This window comes from Micromys minutus, assembly GCF_963924665.1.
Source record: "Micromys minutus genome assembly, chromosome: 3".
Lineage (NCBI taxonomy): Eukaryota > Metazoa > Chordata > Mammalia > Rodentia > Muridae > Micromys > Micromys minutus.
This window is the reverse complement of record NC_137972.1, coordinates 25613212-25636848: the sequence shown is the minus strand read 5'-3', so window position 1 is coordinate 25636848 and position 23637 is coordinate 25613212. Positions and strand designations below refer to the sequence as shown.

The 23637-nt window shown below is 50.7% G+C and overlaps 1 protein-coding gene across 22 annotated transcripts in view; it reads right to left on the bottom strand.

The window, feature by feature from the left end:
* The window catches only part of MICAL3 (microtubule associated monooxygenase, calponin and LIM domain containing 3), a 169445-nt gene that overhangs the window by 14560 nt on the left and 131248 nt on the right, over positions 1–23637 (bottom strand). For 7 of the 22 annotated variants that reach the window (XM_080914365.1, XM_080914354.1, XM_080914371.1 and 4 more), the window contains 11 exons: positions 22300–22389; positions 20122–20259; positions 18768–18830; positions 15763–15861; positions 14683–14829; positions 14056–14138; positions 11295–13095; positions 10768–10862; positions 6618–6668; positions 5364–5474; positions 4369–4462 (listed from right to left, as the gene is read on the bottom strand). In XM_080914365.1, the coding sequence (XP_080770491.1) occupies positions 4369–4462; positions 5364–5474; positions 6618–6668; positions 10768–10862; positions 11295–13095; positions 14056–14138; positions 14683–14829; positions 15763–15861; positions 18768–18830; positions 20122–20259; positions 22300–22389 (2772 nt within the window). Of the gene's footprint in view, positions 1–430; positions 482–4368; positions 4463–5363; positions 5475–6617; positions 6669–10767; positions 10863–11294; positions 13096–14055; positions 14139–14682; positions 14830–15762; positions 15862–18767; positions 18831–20121; positions 20260–22299; positions 22390–23637 lie in introns of all 22 variants that reach the window. The other 15 variants (XM_080914368.1, XM_080914372.1, XM_080914373.1 and 12 more) reach the window with 12 other exon arrangements.

The window sequence follows — 23637 nt, the reverse complement described above, 5'->3', positions numbered from 1 at the left end:
TCCTAGTGAATGTGAAGCTTCATTGTTAAGGGCGAAGATGTGGGATGACAGCCTTGGCTTGAGCCTTAAGTGTAAGAACCTCGACAGGATGACATGTAGATTCGGACTGTGTGGAGCAGGGCTGCGGGTTTTGTTTGGTTTTAATAAGACTTTAGAAGAACCTCAAGCAGCAAGAGCTATCTTAAATCGTCCTCCGAGGCACATGTGGAGCAAAGTCAGCTGCTTCCCCTTGGTTGGGCTGGAGACGAAACCCGGGGCTTTGGTGCATAGGAGGCAAACGCTCTGACACTGAGCCTGGAAAAGGGTTTGTGCTTTGCTGTTTGGTTATCAGGTTGGCTCCTCCTCACTGCTGTGAGCAGGGACTGGGACAGAGGACAGGAGGGAAGGGCGTCTCGGGGTTAGTGCCAGCAGCGGATGACGCTATACATACCACCCAGGTGCAAGTCGATGAGGCCACTGTAATAAGATTCTCCCCAATAGTCTACAACAAGGAATTGGTGAAGACAGAGTTATAGGATCAGATGACCCTGCTGCCACCCCGACCCAAAAGCTCTCAAGGGCGTGACACATAAAACAGACAGGAATATTATAAGAGAGCCCAGTGGAGCAGCTGGAAAGCATGCATGTCTGTAAGGCATGCCATGCCTACACACAGGCCATCTCTGCAGCTCCTGATATGAAGGGGATGGGGGAGGGGACCAAACGCCACTAGGATGGAGTCGCCAGCCAACATCAGGGAGATTCTGCTCCCACCTCAACCCCCGGGACTTGGCACTGCTGGAAACTCCAACCCTGCTGGAAGGCAGCCGTCCCTGAGATTTAAGAAAGTTTAAAGAGAGGCCATTCTCTTACTTACTTTCTGAATATTAGAGGTTCCAAGCTAAGGCTTTCAAGATATGAACATTGGGGTAAAGAAAGGAAAAAAAGAAAGCTCCGGTAACCAAGTAGCTTGCAAGTGACTCCATTAGTGGTCCCCATGTTTTCGCGGAAACCCCTGTGCTGGGCCGACTTGAGTCGAAGGTCCCACATCTTCTGGGGCTTAGGTCCCCATTCTTCAGAGAACCTTTTCTTTCAAGGTAAGGAATAAGCTGGGACATTGGCACATGCCCAACCCCTTTTCTCGGATGCTGCTACAGGCCTTCCTTGGGTCTCAGCTCCAGGATCTGTCTAGTAGTTTAAGGCGCCTAAGGTGCAAAGAGGGGGCCTGGTGGCGGTAGGCCTCGATTTGGCAGTTTTTAGGGTCCAGAGCATGGCAAAATGTCTGCCATTCCCTGCACCTCGAAATCTGGATGCTGATTCTGGCAACCACATCCTTCTCTTTTTAAGGATGTGTCAGAGAGCTTAGCGCTCTCAGTGGCTTGCCAGCTTGTGTCAGAGGCCAGTCCAGTGGTTCTAAGCTTGAATCAGAAGCAGAGACCTCCATTCCAATTCCAGGAACAGAATCCCACAGACTCTTAGCCTTGCCCTGGGGCCTAATCTGTGCGGCCTGCCTATATAAAAGCCTCCGACAGACACAGATAACCTGACAGCAAGTCCACACCAGATCTCTTCTCTGGAAGGGCATCTTGACTAACAAAGTGTGACCCCTTTGACAGCAATGGAGACTTGAAGCCACCACATGAGCCAGGAATGGCAGGTTCTGGCCAGCTTGGTGCAGCTTGGGGAGGGAGCTGAGTAGGGCAGCTAGAGGCTGCTTGCTCCTTGCTCAGCCAGTGAGACCTGCCAAGTGGAATAGAATGAGAAGCAGCGAGAAGGCTGCTACTGTGCACACTCAAGATGGTCTCTGTCAGGGGCAAGGCCACTGAGAACTGACCAGTGCTGGGTGTGGAGTGTTAAGTATAAGAACAGAAAAAGAATGTATTTGGAAATACAAACGCATCATAGGGAGATGTCCCATGAGCCTCCAAGGGCATCTGTATAGGAAGCCTCACCTTTTGGTCCAGGAGGTTTTGCAAAGATCTGCCTATAGTCGGGAGCTGGACTAGAACATGGCTTCCAAACTTCTGTTGACTCCTAGTGCTCTTCAAGAGGGGCTCCCCAGGCTACTCATAGATAGCTGGCCAACAGCCAGTTTTAACTTTTGAAGACTTAGTGCACAGCTTGTTCAAGTGCCTCACATGCCAACTTTGACCCACTGAAGACCTGCAGGTAAGCCTGCTCTGGGGGACCTGTCAGGTCCAAGTTTCTTTTGCTTCATGTACAAAAGATTTTGAACTTGTCATACATACATTGGTAAGAAGTTAGTTAATTCAAGTCCTGCTGGCAATGACAGAGATCATAAGCCACTGTGTGGGCATCCCTGATCCCTATAAGGCTTAGGAGATGCTGGCTTCAGCGCCCACTGCTGGTCCTTCCACGTGGCTAAGGTACCATGCCAGCACATTATAGCATACCTGGGGTCCCTCTTTATGTTTGGAAGCTTCTTGTTTATCATTTTTAAAAGATTTATTTTTATTTTATGTGTATGAGCATTTTGGCTGCATGCACACCTGGTGTCTGGGGAGGATGCTGGATCCCCTGGAACTGAAGTTATAGGTGGTCATGTGGGTGCTGGGAACAAGGCCCAGGTCCTCTGAACAGCCACCAAGCACTATAAACTGCTGAGTCATCTCTCTGGCCGCGATGTCAATTTTTAATAGTATCATTTTCTGGTTCATGGGAGTGACATGCCTTTTACCGAAACAGACTTCCTTTTCGTGGAACCTTCAGCGTGTTCTAGAAACCATCAACCAAAATGGCTCTCTCTGAGACAGAGCACCTTTGGGAAACTATGAACCATGTCCCTAGATAGTAGTAATGCCAACTATTGGTGTGGGACGTAGCTGTCCCTTAGCTGAAGAATCTACTGAATATGGATAAGGACGAGAGGCATGCTCCAGGTCCCCTGCTGGGATTTTGTGTATGAAGAGAGTAGTGGAGAGGACAAGGCTTTCTGGCTCTGTGGCCAGGGCTCTCAGGAGGGAGGGTTAACCTGGTCCAGTGCAGGCTGCACTGAGATCAGCCAGAGGAAGTGAAACAGGAAGAGAGGCCTTCGGGCTGCTGGAGACACCACTGGTATGGCAGTGCACTGGGAAGCCAAGAAGATGTGAGGATGAATTCCCTCTTCACTGCTTGGCATGGGAGCCAAGTGTTCCTTGTACTAGTGGTTCTCAGTCTTCTTAACTCGCTGGATACAAAATGGCTTAAGCTTTTGTATTCCCTTTGGTAGCCTGGGCTTCAAGTGTTAGCTCCAGCATTACTCCCACCATTGGGTGAAGCACAACCCCCCAAACATCCACATCCTCATCTTTCTCGGACACATCTTTGCCCGAGGACCCACTGACGAGCGTGATTTCTGAGACTTAAAGGGCTTGAAGGAAGATTTGCTTCTGTGCCTGCCCCCAACTCCTTTACTGGCAACGCCAATGGCTAGACCACTGGCCAGTGTTCAGGCCCATGAGGCCGTGGCTGGCCCTGTCTGAACTCCTATTTGCTCTTTAGCTTGCCTGCCAGGAGGTGTACCAGCTTGCTTCCCTGTTTCTGGAAGGAAACTACAAGAGGCTCTGACCTTCCTTTCTCCTTGCCTCGAACTATGAATGCTGAGTCCCTAGCCATGGCCACCTATGAAGATAAGCGGTTCCCCATCCAGGCACGGGATCTTGAGGTAGCAGAGGTCAATCAATCCATGCCTGTAGGGCTTACCATGGGCTCAGAGACAGATTAGATATCTCCTTGTCCTCTCTGTACCCACCAGTGTCGTGCCTACCACATTCCAACCACATAGCCCTTGTAATAGGCTCCCATGCCTATTCTACAACAGTTGATCAAAAGCTAAAGCCTGTCCAAAACTGCTCTTAGTGACTGGCCTTCGGTGGATACAAGCCCGGGTTCACCCATGGAAATCTGAGTGCACGGGCAGCCAGAAGCCCCACCCAAGAAAGGATGCAGGCTCCGTGGCTATGTAGCTTGGGCTGGAAGAGCCCAGGGAATCGATGACAGGGGGGGCACTCGGGAGAGCAGGCTAAGGCCTGTTCAGTGAGGTTCTGTGATGGTTCCTTGTGGGACAATCTCCCTTACTCACAGATATTTTCTTCTAGAGAAAATGGTAGGAAGGGAGGAGCAGGAGCAGGGAGAGGAAAAGGAAGCCCGGGGCTTGCCACCGGCAGGTGACAGGGCCTGGGATTTCATTCCTCATGGCAACAGCAAGCTGGGGGAAGGGCTGGGGAGCATTCCTAGGTGTCTGAGCTGCCTGAACATACGTAAGCACTGGGGCTTGACCAACCACTCAGAAAATCCTGAGAGAGAAGGAGCCAAACTGGCTTACCCCAGTAAGGAAGGTAGGCTCTCTCCTTGAGAACAAGCCTCACCACAGAGGAAGCCAGACAGTACCTGCTTCGCCTCGCAGAGCCTTCTCTACTGCGACGCCCCTCTCCTCCAGCTGCCTCTGTTTCTCCTCCACTTGCTCCAGTTGCCTCTGGATGATCTACCGAGAAATAGAGAGTAAACTTCCAGGCTATTATCGTCTCCAGTTCCCCAGAGAATCAAGCTGCAGACCCAAAGAGGGAGAAAGCTAAATGCTGTCAAGACGTTGAAAGGAACATTATGGTCAGTGTGTTGCACCAGCTGCATTCAGCTGGACCCCAGGGTTTATCTTTCTCTGGAATAGTTCAAAAGTTCAAATCACTGGTTGGAGTGATTAGAAGTCCTGTCTGAATACGTTGGAAAAGAAGTGTCTAGAACAGTGTAGGACAGTGGTTCTCAACCTTCCTAAGGCGACTCTTTAATAGTTATTAAAGGCACTTTGAGGTTGTCAACTTAGAAGATAAGAACACCCTCGAATTGTAGTGACCCCCCCCCCCAAACCATAAAATTATCTTTGTTGATGCTTCACGATTGTGTAATTTTGCTACTGTTATGAACTGGGATATAAATATCTGATATGAGAAATGATATGTAAACCCTGTGAAAGGGTCATTCACTCCCCGTTCCCCCAATAGGGGCTACGACCCATATGTTGAAAATCTCTGATCTAAGCTGAGGCCTGAGGAGGGAGATGGGCAAACAGGGGTACTTCTGAGCTTTTCTGATAAAATTCTAGTCTATTCAGATCTGAGGCTGAGCTGCAGACTGGACTCCTGACACCATGGCGACAAGTAAACTTGCTGAGTCAGCATCTACTCTAGACCAAGGCTTCCAGGAAACTCAAAGCATGGACCTTCTTTTTATATACAGTGCCTCAAAGACAGTGCCTCTGTAGTGTACGATGCTGAAGCACTTTGAGGTTGTCACCTTGGAAGACAAAATGCCCTATGTGTTTCTTCCCCTCCCTTGCTGTGAGGCCCTCAACTTGCCCCTGCATGTGGTGTCCCACGGTCAGCACGTACCTGGGCTCGGTGTAGCCGCTTCAGTTCCTCCTGCTTAGCCTGTCTCCGAGCTGCCTTCTGCACACGCCGAGTCAGCTTGGCACTTAGCTCCTCCTCTGTGTAGGTTCTGGGCTGGAGAGGGTGAGAGAGCTCCTAAGCCGTTGCACACAGGTAGTGAGAAGGCATGGGTCTGAGGACTTTCCTCTAGTGGGAGTCACTGCCTGGTAGCCAGCTGGGCATGGTAGGTGAGGCTGGGCCACAACTGTCCCTGCTGAAGTCTTAAATACCACAGGGCACAGCTATGTCACACAGACCTCAATGTGTGGCACTTCACCTCTGTGGCAGCACCAAGAGGCTTAATAAGGGGTGAGCATTGGGAGATTAAACCACAGACAAACAGGAACTCCTTTGGCATTGAGATCATCATAGCTATATAAGCATACTTGTGATTTTCTTAAGGTATTGCGATTTAAAAATATATATATAATACAGTAAAACATTTCTCTGGGCCTCTTATTTCTGAGATATGGGTGGGGAGGGGAGGTTTGGAAAGTGAGGGGTCTCTTCCCTCCCTTTGTTTGGAAATTACTTTCTTCAGTGAATGGGGTTCAGAAAAGGCATGGGTGCCTCCATTTTAAATCTCAGTGAATCTAGTCTAACGCAGGCTGAGAAACGGACAATGGTGGTGTCTGCCATTGAGAAGTGACTTGTCAGGGTGGCTGAGGTGGCTCTTGTGAGCTTGCCAGAGGCACTGATGGATATCCCAGCCATCTGTATACATGGGCCGCTGACACACTCCCAAGCATTCAATGGCAGGACAGCCTCTGGGTGCCACTGAGAAGCGTGAGTGGGAGACTGTGAGACCCACTTTACTTCCTCTAAGAAAAGGAAGCATTCAACATTCAACTTGGGTCCAGACTTCTCTCTCCTCAAGGAGCTCAAATGATTCAAGGTCAGGTGAACAGGCAGAAGGTGGTCTCTAGGGTTGTCCCAGTGCCCTAATGATCCAGAGTGGAGGCTGCTGACCATCTTTCTGGGCTACCCAGACCCACAAGGGCAGCTCTGCCCTCACCCATGATGACATGCACTCCAGCCAGTGGAAGAGTGACTGTCTCCTCCTCCTTCTGTGACACAACTAAAGAAGGGTCTACGGTGACAGCTGCATGCATGTATGACAGTTAGTGAGGACGTGGCTGCAGGCCCAGCAGGGCTGTCCAAGTGGTTAATCACAGACAGGCATGCAACGAGGACCAGCCAGTGGGAATGAGACACTACCTTTGATGAATAGGCTCTCCTGAATGCCAAGGCGTGTGGTACATAAACCGACTTTTAAGGGGATGGCAACGGAAAACAAAACAGAACAGTAATGATAATGATGATTAAAAAATGAAAACAGAATACAGAAATGGAACAAAATCAGTTAGAGGTTTAAAACAAACACAAGACAATCACATGGTTGCTTCCCACAATGCCACACAAGACCACACAAGAAGGAACCCTGGCCAAAGAGTCTCAGTGAACTCCACTGTTGGAGCTGGGGTGTACTTTTCTATTTGCCGAACCCTTTTGTGTCAGTTCCTTGCTGTATCCCAGTTTGTTGAAATGTGTGGTGACTTGCCCTCCTCAGCCACAGCAGCCCCTTCCTTTCCGTTCCCACCATGGAACACTCAGTATGGATTGGGGGCCGGAAGCAGGAGATGACCACTGACTCACTCTCTTGACAGGTTCTCAAACCTGGCGGTGTTCTTAGGCAGGGCCACATGGCTTCGGTGTGATACCCAGCTGTCCTGAGACTGGGCAAACCTGCTTTTCCAGAACTAAACACAGAGAAAGGAACCAAAACAGCACAAATCGCCGGGACTCAGAGGAAGTACCACCCTTTGGGCAACCATAAAAACCTCTTCACTTCATACACTGACCAGAGCTGCTCACAGCCTTGGCCAGTTTCCTTTGCGTTTGTGGTCTTCTCATGGGTCATATAAAGTGCCTGTGGACATAGGGAGGGAGGCAATTGGAATCTGGTGGTAACCAGGACAGGGGAATGCTAAGGGTAGCACACTGGGGGACCTGTAGATACCGAATGCATTCTAGCCGGGGCCCAAACTTGCTGTTTTTAGCTCTGAGCACGGGCATCTTGCCTGCTCAGTTCCTCTCCCCCACTCAGCAGACCGTGAGTGACATCCTCATGCAGAACAGGACAGTTTGATAAGGAAAAGTACAGATGTGGTCCCCGGAGTCCTACACAGACACACTTCGAGAGCCAGAGCTGCACTGACACCGGTCTCCGGCTGCTGACAGTGCAAGAAATAATCCACAGCAGGCTCTTTGATTAACGTGCTTCCCGATGGGACTGGCACCAACCTGGCAGTGGCAGTGACAGGGAGGACAAGCAAGACACCCTGTGTCAGCTGGGAAAGTGGGACCAAGAGCATGGCTGTCTGGCTATAGAGCTGCTTCAGGGCTATCAAGGAGGATAAGGGGTTGGTGAGAGGGCAGGGCAGACCCTAGTGGGCCTCAGTGGCGAAGGGGTACCTGGGCAGGCTGCACGTAAGAGTCAGATGGAAGCAAAATAAAGTTACTTCTTGTCGGCAGGGATTTACCTGGGTAGAAAAATCTGGATTGGGCTGGGGGGTGGGGGTGGGTCAATCTGTTTGTAAAATACACGTTTTGCAAGCACAAAGACTTGAGTGTGAGCTATAAACCCTGAATTAAAAGACCCTTGGTGGGCTGTGCTTGGAGATAGGTAGATCCTGACTCCCAAGATTTGCTGTCTAGACTGCCAATCTAGCCTACATGGTGAACTCTTTGCCCCCCCCACCCCAACACACACATGCACACAAAAGGTAGACAGACACAAGAGGAGTGACACTCAAGGTTGCCCTCTTAGCTTCTCACACGCATGTTATATACATGTACTTGCACACATATGGATAGAAACATATAACCCATGGATAACTGATTTTTGTATAATAAACATCTGAGTAAAATCAAGGTTTTGGTTTTGAGTGTGCATGTGTTGCTATGGAAATCAAACCCAGGTACTTGTTTCTTAATTGCTGATTTAGGCTCCAGGCCTGTGAGACAGGAAGAGCTCTGGCTTCCTCCTGGACCACACTGAGGCCAGAGGTTTCCTTCTCCAGGCAAGTCAAAGCCCAATTCCTAAAACAGCAAGACCACGGAGACCTTATGTAGCGGTGCACTCCACGGGGACAAGACTCCTTGTGGTCACAGGGAATGCTGAGGGGACAAGCAGGCCCTGAGCAGTGGCAAACGTGGTCCCCTTGCTCCTGATACTTCTAATTCTGGAAGGTTCCAAACCCAGCAACTCTGAAAGAAAGCCAGTGGCGCCAGAGCACCCTTTACCTCGATTCCCAGATGGTCCAGTACTGTGGCCAGCTTGGGGGGGGGGGCAGAGTCTTTATACAGCGCCTTCTTTCACATGAGTTGTTTATAGGCATCAGAAACTCAGTCTCCAGAAGCTTTAGCACATATTTCCTCCTTCATAGAAGAGACATATCTTCCCTATAACTACAGTACTGTCACCCCCAAGGAATTTGACATTGATTTGATGATGGCGTTTTAAAAAAATATGTATTATGTATGCTTGTCATTCACCATTAATGTCACCAGAGGGTGCAAACTGTCCTCTGCAGTTTTGTGGTTGCTTTGCCCTGGTTTGTTCCCCACTTAGGTTCCATGTTTGTTTCCTTCACCCACCTTTTGTTTTTAAGACAGTATCTTACTATGTAACTCTGGTTGGCCCTGAACTCACTAGGTAGCCCAGTCTGGCCTTCAATTGGTACAACCCTGCCTTGGCCTCCTGAGTGTTAGGTTGCATGGAGTCACCACATCCGCTAGATTCCATATTTTAGTACCATGCCCTGCCCTTGTTCAGTGAGATGCAATACCACCCTAAGGGGCATGTTTGCCACCGTCCAGGCCCTGCTTGTCCTCAGCATTACCTATGTGACCACCAAGGAATGAGCTTGTCCCTGTGGAATGCACCCAGCATATAAAGTGTCCAAGGTCTTACTCTTCTAGGAATCTGTGAATGGCTTGTTCGCACTGCTAGGAAATGACTTCCCCTGTTCTTCAAACCCGTGGTCACTGGGCACCAATACCAAGATGATGGATCCGGCATAGCCACTGGGGGCATTTGGTACTCCCCGCCGTGGCAAGATGTTTCATTCCCTCATGGAGAAGCAAGCAGTGGGACTTGACCACAGTGGCAAACAGAGATAGAAGATTTGACAATATGACACAAACTGTCTCAACATGAGCGCACTCATCATGGAGGGAGGCAAAGGGGACTTTGGGCCACATTCTCCTTTGTTCTGGCTCCTTTAGGCTTCCCGAGACAGTACCTGAGCCGGGTACTGGATGGGTTTTGGAACTCACGTGCCTATCCACACACCACCTTTGTTCGAACTCACTGCCTGGACACCTTAGGAGGGGACTGAGCCCCCACGGGGAGCACAAGGTCCCCAGTCCTACATTCGGACTCGAGTCCTCATGGGGAGCACATGGTCCCCAGTCCTACATTCGGACTCCTGGTGTAACAGATGAAGTCTGGCTGCAGGTGATGGGGAAGAAGAGGTCTGTGGATCTTGGTGACCAGGACAGTAGAGAAAGCTATGATCACGCAGGGAGACCAGATAGTGACTGGAGAAAGAGAGAAGGAACTGACTTTCTCTAGTCTGTTGAGTTATTAAAAGAGGAACCGAGTCAGGCTGGAGGATGGGCTGGCAACAGGAAGATACCACCTCAGTGAACAGATACATTAGGTGCAGGGCTACCACAGCCTGCCCTGGTTGGTTGACAGTACAAGGCCACTGACAGAGGAGATGACTTAAGTTCAAGTCTTGAGAAGCCATGTCAAAAAGGTACATGAGGGGTAAGGTCACTGGTAGATCACCCATGCCCCAGTAGATAACCCACACCAATACCTCTGACTAATGCTGCATCAGGGCCAGTTCTAAAATAGACAATGTTCTCTCTGCTTAACAAATCACCAGAGTGAACATGACCAGCCTAGTACTGATGGCGCCACCTGGCCTACCTCCCCTCCATGTCCGGTGTCTAGTCCATACTTGGCATGACTCCAAGCAGAACCTTAGCTCTTCTCCCATTGGCCCTGACAGATTCTGCTCCTAGTGTAAAATGCTCAGGCAGGTTGCTACCAACAGAGTACCCTGGTTTCTTCAGACTGAGGCCAGCTGCTTATTTCAAAGGCCAGAGAGACCTCTCTGTGGTTTTTGCTGTTGGCTGGCAGAGCACTCCAATGTCTGCCTGCTACGAGACTAGAGCAGGCACTGGCTTTCCGCCCTGGCTTCTCACTGCCTTTCACGGCCTGCTGTTCTACCAGAGAATGAATGACGCTTTGCCACAGACTCTCCAAAGCCCTTCAGGGACTGGGTGCACTCACCTCTCGCTTGGACTTCTGGGAAGATCTCTCAAGGATGTCATCACTGGACAGGTCTGAGTCCTCTGAGAAACTCAGCTGGCGCCGTAGCTGCAGCTCTGTTGGGTGACAGAAGTCCAAGTGAAGACAACAGCTTGTGCCCCATGAACCCACGCTGCAGGAAGTCAGTCACGGGGGGGGGGGGGTGTCTCTAAAAGATCCTCTTCCAACACAAAGAAATAGGAGCTTGTCTCCAAAGGTGATGGGCCCGACACCAAATAAATAACACCCTAGACACCTGCTCAAGACCCCCTGGCAGGACTTCATTCAAAATCAGGCCCATGTATGGGAGTATGTGACTCTGGGAAGGTTACCAACAGAAATCTACCCTACTGGGGTTCAAGTTGGCATTCGTCTTGCTTTATACAGTGAGGTGTGTGTGGCTTGTTCCTCTCCTAAGAACCCTTGTGGGAGCAGCCCTGGAGAGTGGACTGTGGTGAGCTGAATATCTCCTCACATCCTTCCTGTGAGCATCCCTGGGCCACGCTTACCTGCTCTCACCATTGGAGATGCCCTGCGCTGGCCAGAGTCCACTGTGGCGCCACTGGATGGTGTGCTGGAACACGACTTCTCATCGCTCTTTTTCTTCTTGTCCTTCTTGTACCCAGAGAAGACTGATTTCCACAGGGACTTGGGCTTAGCGGCCACATCTTCTGGGAGGCTTGAGCTGGGTTTCTCTGGGGGCCGGCCTTCCCCTTTGGATTTCTTCTCTTTCTTGTTCCTGCGGGGGGAGAAGAGGGACGACCTCTTTTTGCTCTTTCCACTGGATCCCTCGGACGAGGTGACAGAGCCATCAGGGCCTCCTGAGTCTGACGGAGGGGACAGGATCTCTTCGCTGGTAGCTTCATGCTTCAGGGTAGGCTCCTGGGAGCCTCGGAGGCTTGGGTGCTTGGTAGACTCGGACCCTAGTTCCTTGCCCTGGGATGGTGCTGTGTGGGCCTTGGAGGACACCATCTCCATGGCCTGCATCCTGCTCAGCTGTTTGGCCATGGCATCTCGTAGTGCCTGGCTCTTCACAGACTTCTCCCGGGCCCGCATGCGCTCCTCGGCCAGCTCCTTGGCTTCCGCAGAGACCAGAGGCAGTCCCCTTTTCTGTGGTTGTACATCATGCTCCAGGGGAGGGAGCCGCCCGTTCTCCTTGGCCAGGACTTTCTCTGACCGGGACCAGCAGGAGGGGGGTGTGAAGAACTTCTCCTGCAGACTGGAGTCCTCAGTCTTGTCATCATACGTGTCCTCCACATCATCGGCAAAGGGGATCTCATCCACGCTCTCCACAAAGGACTTCCGAACCTCCTCCCTGGGGGGCTGGGCTGGCTCCCGTGGGGGCCGCATGAATGAGGCGGGAGGGGGAGGGGGAACAACGGAGGCCTCTCTGCGATCAAAAGCCTGATGGGGTTTCCTTCGAAGGGTTGCAGGTTCCTCGTTGGGGGGTGGGGGTGGGGGTGGGCTGGAAGGTGGAGTGAGCATGGTAGAGTCTGAGGTGTTGAAGCTCTGGCTGCCCAAGGTTTTCATGTTGGAGGAGCTGCCATGGAGGCCCAGGCCTGAGCTGCTGGACAGGTCCCTTCGTTCTTCCTGGTTGCTCCTCAGCTCCTTGTCCGAGGGCGACTTTGGAGTCAGCAGTGAGGACTGGTCACCTGCTGATTTTGGCAGGCCCAACCTTTTGGGAACAGATGGAGGTTTCAGAAGGCCCTCATCCTGAGGCGACTTGTCAACCGAGTAAGCCTTTAGGGATATTGGCTTCAAGGCAGGGGAGGGGAGGCTGGGCTCTGACCCCTTGTTCCGGTCCACAGGAGTAAGGCCCAGGCTGCGGCGGATCTCAGCACTCTTCATCCAAAATTCTTCCACCAGATCACTCCGCTTCAGGACCTCCTCCACAGCCAGAGGGCCACTTAGTCTGTCTTTGGGGTCTCCTTGGCTCTTCGCAGAAAGTGGGGTGAGGGGTGTGGATGTTTTGGCTGGAACTGGCTGGAAGCGTATGGGGGACTTGGTGGGCGAAGGGATGGAAGTATCTGAGGAAGGCTGAGGCTGGGAACAGATGGGGAGTTGGGCAGAGGGAGGTGTGGGAGGAGTGGGAGGGGCCTGCAGGGGCTCTGGCTGTAAGGGGGTAGGTGAGGTAGGTGACCTGGCTTCTGGCAAGGCCACAGGCTGTGATCGAATGGGTGAGTGGATAGTTTTCTGTTCTTCAGGGGCTTCAGCTTTGGGCTGTTCTCTGAGGAGCAGAGGTGCAGGGAGAAGTGGCTCCTCTGGGGACTTCACCTTGGTGGGGATGGAGGCAAGTGGGGCCTTGGTCACCTACACAGAAAGAAGACAACAGAGGCTCAGAGAGGAGGGTTTCAATAGCCTGCACCTTCCCCCAGGGGGCTTTCTCAAAGGGCCTGCATTTATTGAAATAAAATCCTCTTCATCCTTGAGTGGTTATTCACAGAGCTGCAGGAGAGGCGTCTTCATTTTCTGCTCTACTTGTCAACTTTTACAAACCTCTTCACTTGGCTTGGACAGTCTGAGCTTTCAGGGCTGGCTCATCTCACACACATCCTTGCTTCCTGGTTCACTCACATGAACACTGGCCAAGGGCACTAATGAATTTGGCTTTCATCCCAACCCACAATGACTAGAGCTGTGGTTCCCTGAGGCACTAACATGGAGCTATGCTGGAAGATGACTTAGGGTCATTGCTTAGCACAGTCTGCTCTCGTCACACACTGTCCCTCTAAGCAATCATGGTGATGTACAGACACTTATAACACCCACCCTGGTTCTTCTCACTTCTTGGCTCAATTACTGGACTACGCCATGTTTCCTGGAGTCCCAGAGACCAAGGCCTGGGTTTGGACTCCTTCCGGTCTGTCCTGCACACCATACTTCCCACACTAAGGACCTCAGACGTTAGCCTGACAAGGGTCATTCTCTAAAGTGTCACACACGGATGGTGATCTAGAGGTATGCTTTTCGTTTAAGTAGTTACATATTTATTTTACCAAAGAAAAAAATAAGCCTACAACCCACAGATGTACAAATATCATCACATCAACTTAAAAATAAATTTGTCTATCCACAAGGACCGAGGCAGAGGCTGAAGTCTGCACCTCTTCAGTGGCCTTACCTAGCACAACCTATGAAGTTCTTGAATTTCACAAATTGAGGCACAGGGCTGTATCTCCTCTGTGGAGCTTACATCATGGGTCCTAAGATGGAGTTTCCTCAAGGTCCTAAGGTCCTACTGACACCCCCACTCCCCACATTCCTACTTACCTCTGCCTCGGGGCTGTGGGCTGGGGGGAACAGAAGAGCTTGTTTCTGAGGTGGCTGGCTGGGGCTGGAGACTTGGGAAGGACCTGGAAAGGAGAGACACGGTTTATAATAGGGATTATATTATATATAACATAATATATATTCCCTTCCATTCTACATATACTAAGAGTAGGGTGCAGCCGGCTCCATGGAGAGTCTCCCACTATAGTCAGGCCCTTGCTGAGGCAGGAGAACAGGGACTAAGGGAGGCTAACTGGCACTGTGTTGCTGGGTCTGCCCTTGGGCTATTCTAGGAAAAAAAAAAAAAAGTCAGTTGACTGCCCTACCCTGGGTGCTCCTGCAGTTGGCACCCTGGTCATTGTGTGTGGCAGCCATGATCTGGGCCTCAAGCTTTGTAAATTGTCTTTGGTCTTCTCATGCTCCTCAACAACTCAAGGAGAAATACTACTGTCCGAGGCTGTTTGCAGAGATCTGTGGCCCCAGACAGGCAAGGACAAGGACAGGGACAGGGATGGTTGCTAGAGCAACTGCTAAGCACCACAGACTCCATTCTGAAGGCCTTGCCTGATCTTATGAGCATGTCCCTGGAGTCTGTGGCATTCTGGAAGTCATTCCTTATGCCCCTACCTCTCTCCTCTTGCTTTGGTGTATCAGATGGCTTCTCTTCCTCGTTTTCTGATACTCTGAGCTCCAGCTCTGTTTTCACCTTGGCCTGGCTCTGTAGGCGATGTTCCGTTTCAGCATCAGAAGGGATGTCATCAGACCAGTGCTGATCTGGAGGATGTAGGCAAGATACAGATTTTTACACATTTTGAGCCCTGGATGTGTTCCTTTTCTGTTTCCTTAGAGAGTTGCTCGACGAGGTGACCCACTGTGGCATGAGGTCTAAACAGGGCTCGGCAGTCCCTGCAAACCAAGCCTCTTACCAGGCCAGATCTAACACAGAGCATCTTGTCTTCTGAGTGTGAAGTTTGCAGAAACCTGTGGTGTTTTTCCTTTTGTTGTGTGCCTGGAATGTGCGTGTTTATGTGTATGCATGGTGTGTATGTTGTGTATTTGTGTGTATGGTGAGTGTGTGTCTATGTGTCCTCATCTTTTTTTGTGTGTTTGGGGTATGTATGATGTATGTGTGTATGGTGTGTGCGTTCTCATCTGTTTGTTGTGTGTTTGTGGAGTATATGATGTGTGTGTGTGTGTGTGTGTGTGTGTGTGTGTGTGTGTGTGTGGTGTCTATGTGTGTCCTCATCTGCATGACAGCCAGAGGTTGACACTAGGTGCTTTACATTGCTCTTCACTCTCTTTGAGACAAGGCTGCACTGAACCTGGAGCTTGCCTTTTGGCTCCACCCCCCTCCATGCCTGGCTTTTACAAGGGTGTGAGGCAGCTGAATTCAGGCATTCCTGCTTGTGCAACAGACACTACACTAAGCAGTCTCCCCACTCCATCTGTCTGCTTTTGAAAAGCAGTGACCGTGACATAACAAACTGTAACAGAAAAAGCAAAATAAAAAGCCTTTTGAGGTACCTGCAGACTTATCTTCCCTTGTCTTTTGCTAGTCTCAGAATCTCAACTTCCCTCCCCCAATACGGCTTCCTCCCTAAACTTTCTCTGTAAAGTACCTTTTGTGAGTCCCACCCACTCTGGTCCTGTCTGTCCCACAAGATGTGACAGGTCCCAGAAATGGAGAAGGGAGGCTGGGCCCCATACCATCCAGTTCAGCACCCGTGTCTCCCGGGTCTCCATCCTCTGCTGCTTCCCCTTCGGTCTCCACTGGCTCAGAGTCCGCATCCTCTTCATCCAGAGGAGCTGTAAAGCAGAGACATTCAAGGACAAGAGGACAGACAGACGAACGCCTATGTAGGGCACAAGAAGATAGTAATGCATACGCCACGGGGAGAAAGAAAGCCCCCAGATATTATGGAGAATGCTCTATAAGCAGTGTGGGCATCGCGGCCATGTACCCACTCTAGGAGGGCCAAGGAGAAGCAGTGCCTACGGAATAGGCTCAGTGCTGGCCACTAATGTGCCATGAGGTAGTTATTCCTCATTATGAGGCAGCCAGAGGGACCTGTTGTGTCCACTGATGCCTTTCTTGAGACAACTTAGAGGAGTTTATTAAAACAGGAGGGTGAACCCGAAGGGATATGTAAAGTTCCCTATCTGCCAGTGTGGCTGCGCATGTCTTTAATTCTGGCACCAGAAGGAAGAGGCAGGTGTCTCTGAGTTTGAGGCCAGTTGGGTTCTACAAAAGCAAGTTCCAGGACAGCCAGGGGTACATGGAGAAATCCTGTCTCAAAAAAAGCTGCCCCCCCCCCCCCCCCGCCAAAGTTTCCTTTCTGGGCTTAATTGCTCTTTGGGGCCGCAAAACAAGGTGTTTCTCCCATTTCATCTAACCCAAGGCGGACAGACCCTGAGTTTGTGCACTACCTGGCCCTAGCCTGTGTTAGCAGAGGATTTACTTAGGGTACAGAGGCAGAGACAGAGGCTCTGCCTAGCATACCATCAGCCTGAGGGTGAGAGTTTTGAGATCCATGGATCAGAGCATCAAAACACATTTAGGTTTTCTCAAAGCTGAGCTGATCAAGTCAGCACTAGCCACTGAGCTCAGGTGCTGACAAAACTTAAGAGGCTCCCTTAGGGGGTTTGATGTTGGGGCTTCGGGGAGCTGTGAGTAGGAAGCAGCACCTTGAAGAGTCCGGGAGTGCTGCATTTCTTGATGTGGGAGGAGGCAGTTCTGTGAGTTGTGATTAGAAATTCCCTACATTGCACACTTTTTGTACACTTACTTTTAACACATTTCATAAGATAATGATAGTTCAAATATATAAAGGACTATTTTTTTCCTTTTAAAGACAGAGTCTCACTACGTAGCTCTGGCTGGCCAGAAACTTGCTATGTGTAGATGGGGCTGGCCTTGAACTCAGAGATCCGACTGCCTGTGCCTGCTTGATTAAAGGGGTGTGCCACCGTGCCCAGATGAACTTTTTCAAAGCTGAAACCAGAGAACTATAGCAAACAAGATTGGAAAACTACAGACAGCTCAGAGTTTAGGAAGAGGGGGCTGCACTCCAGGTAAAGTTCTGGGCTCACCACCTCTCCACCTGCTGTTTTTGAGGCACCAGAGCCATCCATGGAGTGGGAAGCCCCAAGGCACACTCCTATGCTGATGGCATTTGCTAGGACAGACAAGGGAGAGAAACTCATTATCCCCACAGGTCTAAAACCTTCCAGTGATCCTCCTGTTTTGGAACACTCATGGGAGACATTCACCAGAGAATGTGTGACTGTGACTCTGGTGACACAAACACCCACTGAATAATACTCCTAGGTCCAGCTTCAAAACTAAGCTTTGTTCTTTGATGGGGAGTTCGTCCTTGTATACTCTGCCATGTAGGGGAATAAGAGGTGCTGGAAACAAATTCTGGGCCTATTCCGGAGGGCCCTTGTGCCATCGAGGTGGTGACCACATTTTCTCTGGCAAGAAAGCTGCAAACAGTATAAAGGAGACCACTTCTCAGTTCCCCTCAGAAGGGCGGGGGAAATGTGGTTCTACACTCCTGGAAATACCTGAAAAGAAACGGTGCTCACACTCATCAAGAAGCAGATACTTGAGAGCTACTGTGCAGCGGTAGCGGATGTGTGCGGAGGCACAGCTAGAGCAATGGAACCAAGGGATGGAATTCTTGTTAAGATGGAATGCTGTGCTGGAAGCGGCCACACAAGTGAGGAGCAGCCACACGCTACGGAAGCTGGGAGTCAACAATTTATTGTAGTTGCCTGCTAGGACATCCTTCCTCCTCAGCCTTGATCCGCCTTCCTCAAGCTCAAAGGGTGATGATAACTCAGCGTTAGCTGGACTAGACTGAGTCCGCTCCCATTGTGGGCTCTCCCACCACACACGTCTGCTTTCAGCTGCTGGTGAGGACGATGGGGGTAGAGGCAGTAAAAAGACCCACAAGTGCCACCCCTACTGGTCCCAGAAGTCACTGTCAGGATCCCAGTTCCCAACCAGGGTGGATGCTGTCTTCTTTGTAGGGGCTCCTGGGGTTAGATGGAGACAGTTTCAGTACCAAGAGCAGAAGTCGAGGACTAGACATCCTGCAATGGGAAGGACTGTTCTTCCCCAAATGCCAAATATCTCTCCTTGAGAAAAAGGTTTCTAGTAAAACAAGTAAGGACAAATAAGACTTTTCAGGCTGCCTCTGGCTTGGGTAGCTTAGTCTGGGGGCCCAGCTTTGCTGTCATATCTTGTGGAGCTCAGCGATGCCCACCAGTCACTTCTCTTAGGGCAAACTTTGCATGAACCTTGTTCTGACTGCTCCTCTGACACACTGGTAGGTTTGTAGGATGGTATCTGATTTCATCCTATATCCACTGCTACCCAACTTCACTTCTACAGGTTTAACACTTCAGCATAAAAAGCTTCCTTTCACCTTGGGTTTCACAACCAACTGCTAATGGTAGTTTTTAAGAGGGTGTGACTTTGTCCTGTCTCCGCTGTTGGTCTCCAGTCTGCCTGAGGATGAAGGATGAACTTCTGTTCCATGCACAGATGGGCTGTCTGACAAAGCATGCACGAACCCCGCCCACTGACTTTGCCCTCGCATGCACCAGCGACAGGAGCTGAGTCCTAGAGTTAAGGCATCAGCAGAGCTGCCTAGAGAAAGAGGTTAAAATGATTGGGGTGGGGTGTCAAGTTATCACCAGACTACCTCCGGAGACCGTCTCTAGCCAGGCCTGCACTGCTGCGCGGCGTACGGAGGGAAGGCCAGTCACTGAATTTAAAACAGAGGATAAATGCAACATTAAACAATGGTAAGTCCTCAGCAGGGAGAACTGAACGAAGTCTGTCCTAAAATTCAAAACAGAGGAAGAGGAACAGAGACATCATAAGACAGACTGATGGCCATGTGGTACTAACATAAGGTGTGTGTGTGTGTGTGTGTGTGTGTGTGTGTGTGTGTTCCAATGTTGGCCTTCGGGACGGGTATTTGGGACAAGGAGAAAAGACAAAAGTTGAGAGAGGGAGGGCAGTTCTGGCTAGGGCTGCTGAGTTGTCCTTGTCCCCATCTTGTGGGTCATCTTGATGTCCTAGAAGATTAAAACATCACACAAAATCCTAAGTTTTCCCATGGACCAGAAGTGATCTTTTATAGATGCAGAATCTGACAGACAGGCAGCCCTGGGAGGCATCACACCAGCCAGAGAAGGCGATGCCACCAAGGGTCCCTACATAGAAGACATGTGGCCATCACACCTCTAAATGGGCTTTGCTCTCTTTTTATTGTTACTCCTTGGAAGAAACAAGAGCTGGGGTATGGGCGGGGTAGATCTGTAAGGTCAGCTGCTTTGTGAGTTCAAGGTCAGCCTGGCTAGCTTAGTGAGTTTGTTTAAAAACCTGAGAAAGAAAGAAAGAAAGGAAGGAAGGAAGGAAGGAAGAAAAAAAGAAAAAGAAAAAAAGAAAGAAAGAAAGAAAAGACAACAAAACCCAAACAAACCAGGCATACCTTTAACCCCAGTGCTCAGGAGGCAAAAAAAGGGCAGGTATTTGTGAATCTGAGGCCAGCCTGGTCTACATAGCAAGTTCCAGGCCAGCTAGGGCAATACAGTGAGACCCTGTTTTAAACAAACAAATAAGAAAGGAGCCAGAATAAAGTCCATGTGCACCTTAGTGGGAAGTACAGGCCACTCTGCCCAGGACTTGACATGAGATACGTCAGAGGCACCCTATGCGCTCCTTCTTACTTTGATTCCTAAATACGCTCCCCTCTCTCGTCCCGACATTCACTCATGCAACACCCACTCTAGCAACACACTCTGAAGAGAGATAAAGAGTGCCCAGCTGAGAAATGCAGGAGACAGCAACTTCTAGGGTCTTCTGAGTCAGGTTCACACTCCTGTTTTGCATTAGTAGAGGCAGAGCCTCAGAACTCAGAGAACTTTATATATCTTTGAACGACAGGCAAGGACAGTGGTCCCCCTACAGACATGGCCTCTGAAGCCATGGGAAGGGCCCGGAATGGGAGCTCAGGACACACACCCAACTCTGGGGCTCAACAAAGTTACCTCTAGAAGTGGAGGTCTCAGAGGGTGGGAGCATCCTCTCCTCCGCCTCTCTCTCACGGATGTGTGTCCAGTGCACATCAGCCTGGATCGCCAAGGGATCTGCTGTGGTTATGATCTGCTGCAGCCTCTTGTTCCCGGCTAGGGAGCCAGGTCCCCAGGAAGGAGGGTAGAGGGAGGATGGAAGGGAACAGCAAATAGCAAAGGGAAAGAGGGAGGAGACAGCACAGGAAACAGAGTTACAGTGTTCGCCAGGACAGTGTGAATAAGAAAGAGGTAAAAATTGAGACATGCATGCGCAAACACACACACACACACACACACACCCCTTCTGTTCATTAGGTTTGATTTAGTCATTTTGAGCTTCACACAAACTTCTTAGTACAGTGAAATCCACACTCCACCTCCAAAAGCAGAAGGAATTTTCCTTTCCATCACGAGATGGATCCGAGGCCCACACTGCCCAGAGTGGAACAGGGTGGATGACCCTCACCTTATAGGACCATCACTCCAGGGGCCCCAGGGTGTGGCTGTTACCTAGCACAGCACGAGCTCCCAAGGACACCCTTCCTGTCAGTCACAGGCGGGCTAGGATGGTGTACCATTCTGCCAGAAGCCAGCCAGCTAACCAGGACAGACGTGCGTTGCTGCGACTTTCACTTTTACCCTCTACAGTAAAGCTGCTGCTAGGGAGGAAAAGCCCTTGGCCAGAGAGCACAGGCTGCATGCTGGCTGTGGCAGGGGCACCGACAGAGGGGGCGTGGTCAGCATGGAGGGTGGGGACAGCAGCTAGAAGATGAAGCAGAGATCTGTCCTGTGCAGTCTGGAACTCCAGCAATCAGGCAGGACCGAGACCCAAACCTCTTCCCTTCTGTGGGCAAAGCCCTCCCTTCCAGACCGAATGTGAAGCCCTTCTGACCCCTCTGGGTACGAGACCTGATTCTCAGCTGTATAAACTCCCAGCAGCACTCGCTGCATTCACTTTTGCTGCCAGAGCAGGTGGAATTCACATGCAGCCCCGGAGGACCCTCTCATTAGTGCTTGGATCATGCCACATAGTAGGGTTAAGATAACGGGACAGCCAGTAACTAAGGAGCGTGGGGTGGGCACTGAGGAAGGAAGGGCAGCTATTCAGGCAGTAAGAGCAGGTGCCACCGATCTGAAGGACTCTGTGCTTCAGCCTGAAGCCAGCTTCCATCTGGAAGTGTATGTTTGTCCTTCCCTTGATACTCTTAAAATAGGTACCACCCGTCACTAGCAGGGCAGCGTTATCACTCAATGAAATGAAGATGTGGCCTTGCACAGAAGCCTACTGAATTCTCTGATGTGGAGAGTCGGCCCCACAGACTCTTACGGATCTATATGCAGTCACGGTCCGTCCCCAAAGATCGCTGGCCCAGATGGCACCAGCAAGGGCGGAATCATGGCAGATGCACTAACCAATTAGATGTGTCAGGACCCGGGAGGACGAGGCAGAGAGAAAGGCTGCTCCTTTCTTTGGCTTCTGGGCCACAGAGGGAAGAGTTGGGCCTTTTCTCTGAGCACAGCTCTGCCTTCGCCAACACATGCATACTGTGGTATGTGTGTGTGGTGTATGTATGGTGGGTGTATGGTATGTGTTGTATGTATGTGTGTTGTGTGTGGTATATACATGTGTGCTGTGTATGTATGCGTGTGTGCGTGTGCATGTGTGTGTGTGTGTGTATGTGTGTATGTGTGTGTGTGTGTGTGGTGTATGTATGGTGGGTGTATGGTATGTGTTGTATATATGTGTGTTGTGTGTGGTATATACATGTGTGCTGTGTATGTATGCTGTATGTATGTGTTGTGTGTGGTGTGCGTGTGCTTGTGCGTGTGCGTGTGCGTGTGTGTGTGTGGTGTGAATGGGGGTCATCAGCAGCTGTGGCTAAGGAGTGAAATTTAACTGGATAAAGCTACAGAGACACGGGTGGGGTCACATTCCACCAACCTTGTTCTCTGTCCTCTGAGGATCTGCTAACTCACATGCTAGTCTGTGTTTTGCATGGGGAGGCCGGGCTGGGGACAGGTGCCCAGGTATGCCCAGAGCCTTTAGAACAGCTTTGCAAAAAAGACCTTCCATGTGGGGCCTGCTCTTGGAGGCATATTTTAGATGGCTGCTTGGGAGCCGGGGCGGAGATAGGCAGGAGGCAAAGCGGGTACCTTCACATGTACCCATTTCTTCTTCCTTTGAGAGATGCTGGAGCCACTGGCCTTGCAGGAGTTCTCTGTCCCAGGGGCAATACTCCCCTTCTACAGCAGGGGGAGCCAGACACCCACAGACAGCACCAAGAATCCCACAGAGGGACAGGGAATGGAGGGAGGAAAGAGAACAGAGAGCGAAGTTATCCTGCTGCATGCAAGTGTGTGCTGCCACTCGTCCACATGGGCATCCAGGGCTACAGCCCCAACGATGCACTGCAGGCTAGGGACAAAGGAACACCCAGGGCTTGGCTGAGTGTGCAGTGAACTGCCCAGCTTGGCAAGTAAAGTGTTCATGAAGGGAAGGTGGGAAAACTCTCTTGGAGTTGTGTTGGGGCTAAAAGCTGCTAACTAATCATCACATAGAAATAATGGCATCTCAAACGGCTTGGGACAGAATGTGTTTCTCCGTGGGAGCTCTGAAGTGGATGGACTCACCCTGGTGAGTGTGAGCACATGGGAACTCTGGGCCAGCACGGTACTGCAGGGGACACAACAGAAAAACCACGCTCTGGCCATTGCCAGCCTTTCTAGCACATTCCCTCCTTCTTCTCATGGAACTGAGCAAGCCTGCCTAGATTCCATTTTGGCCTTCGGAGGAGTCAACGAAGGAGGATGAGAGGGTGCTCTCTAGGGAAGCTGCTGACACCACAAAGGTTCTGACCCTGAGCATACTGGGACGGTCCACAGCAGTGAGTGCACAGAGCCCAATGTCACCACAGCGAGCCAATTCTCTGTGCCTATGCTGTGTGGAATTTAGCCGGTAACTCTCACGTGGGGCTGTAAGAACAAGGAAGGGTGTGTATGCCCTTTGACTCCCTGTCTCCTGGGAAGTGAACATGGCTCTCCTCAGGGAGCTGGATCTCCACCAGCCCCGGTTTCCTCCTTACCACCCATGGGCCCTCTACAGCCAGGGAAAGAGGGATATTCTTGCAGCCAAGTTTCTCATGTCTTCAGGTCAAAACCAGACTAGTGCTGGACAGAGAAATCTCAGGCCCAAGGCAAGAGGAGTTTTAGAAGTAGCCAGAATGGCTGGAAAGTGAAATGAGCTATTACTGACTGAATGGCTGAAGCTGGTCTAGTGGGCACCTAAGATCATAGCATCCAGCCATCCTGCACCAGGGCAGACTCCTGGAAGGAGCCAGCTCCTCCGTCTTACTATCATAACGTTCTACATGCAGCTGAAGGGGAAAAACATAATGTGAAAAAGTAAAAGGAACTTAACTTGGACACAGTCTTCAGATGAGCCCTGCCTTCCACTTCCAGATTAAGAACACCAATGTGTGTGTGTGTGTGTGT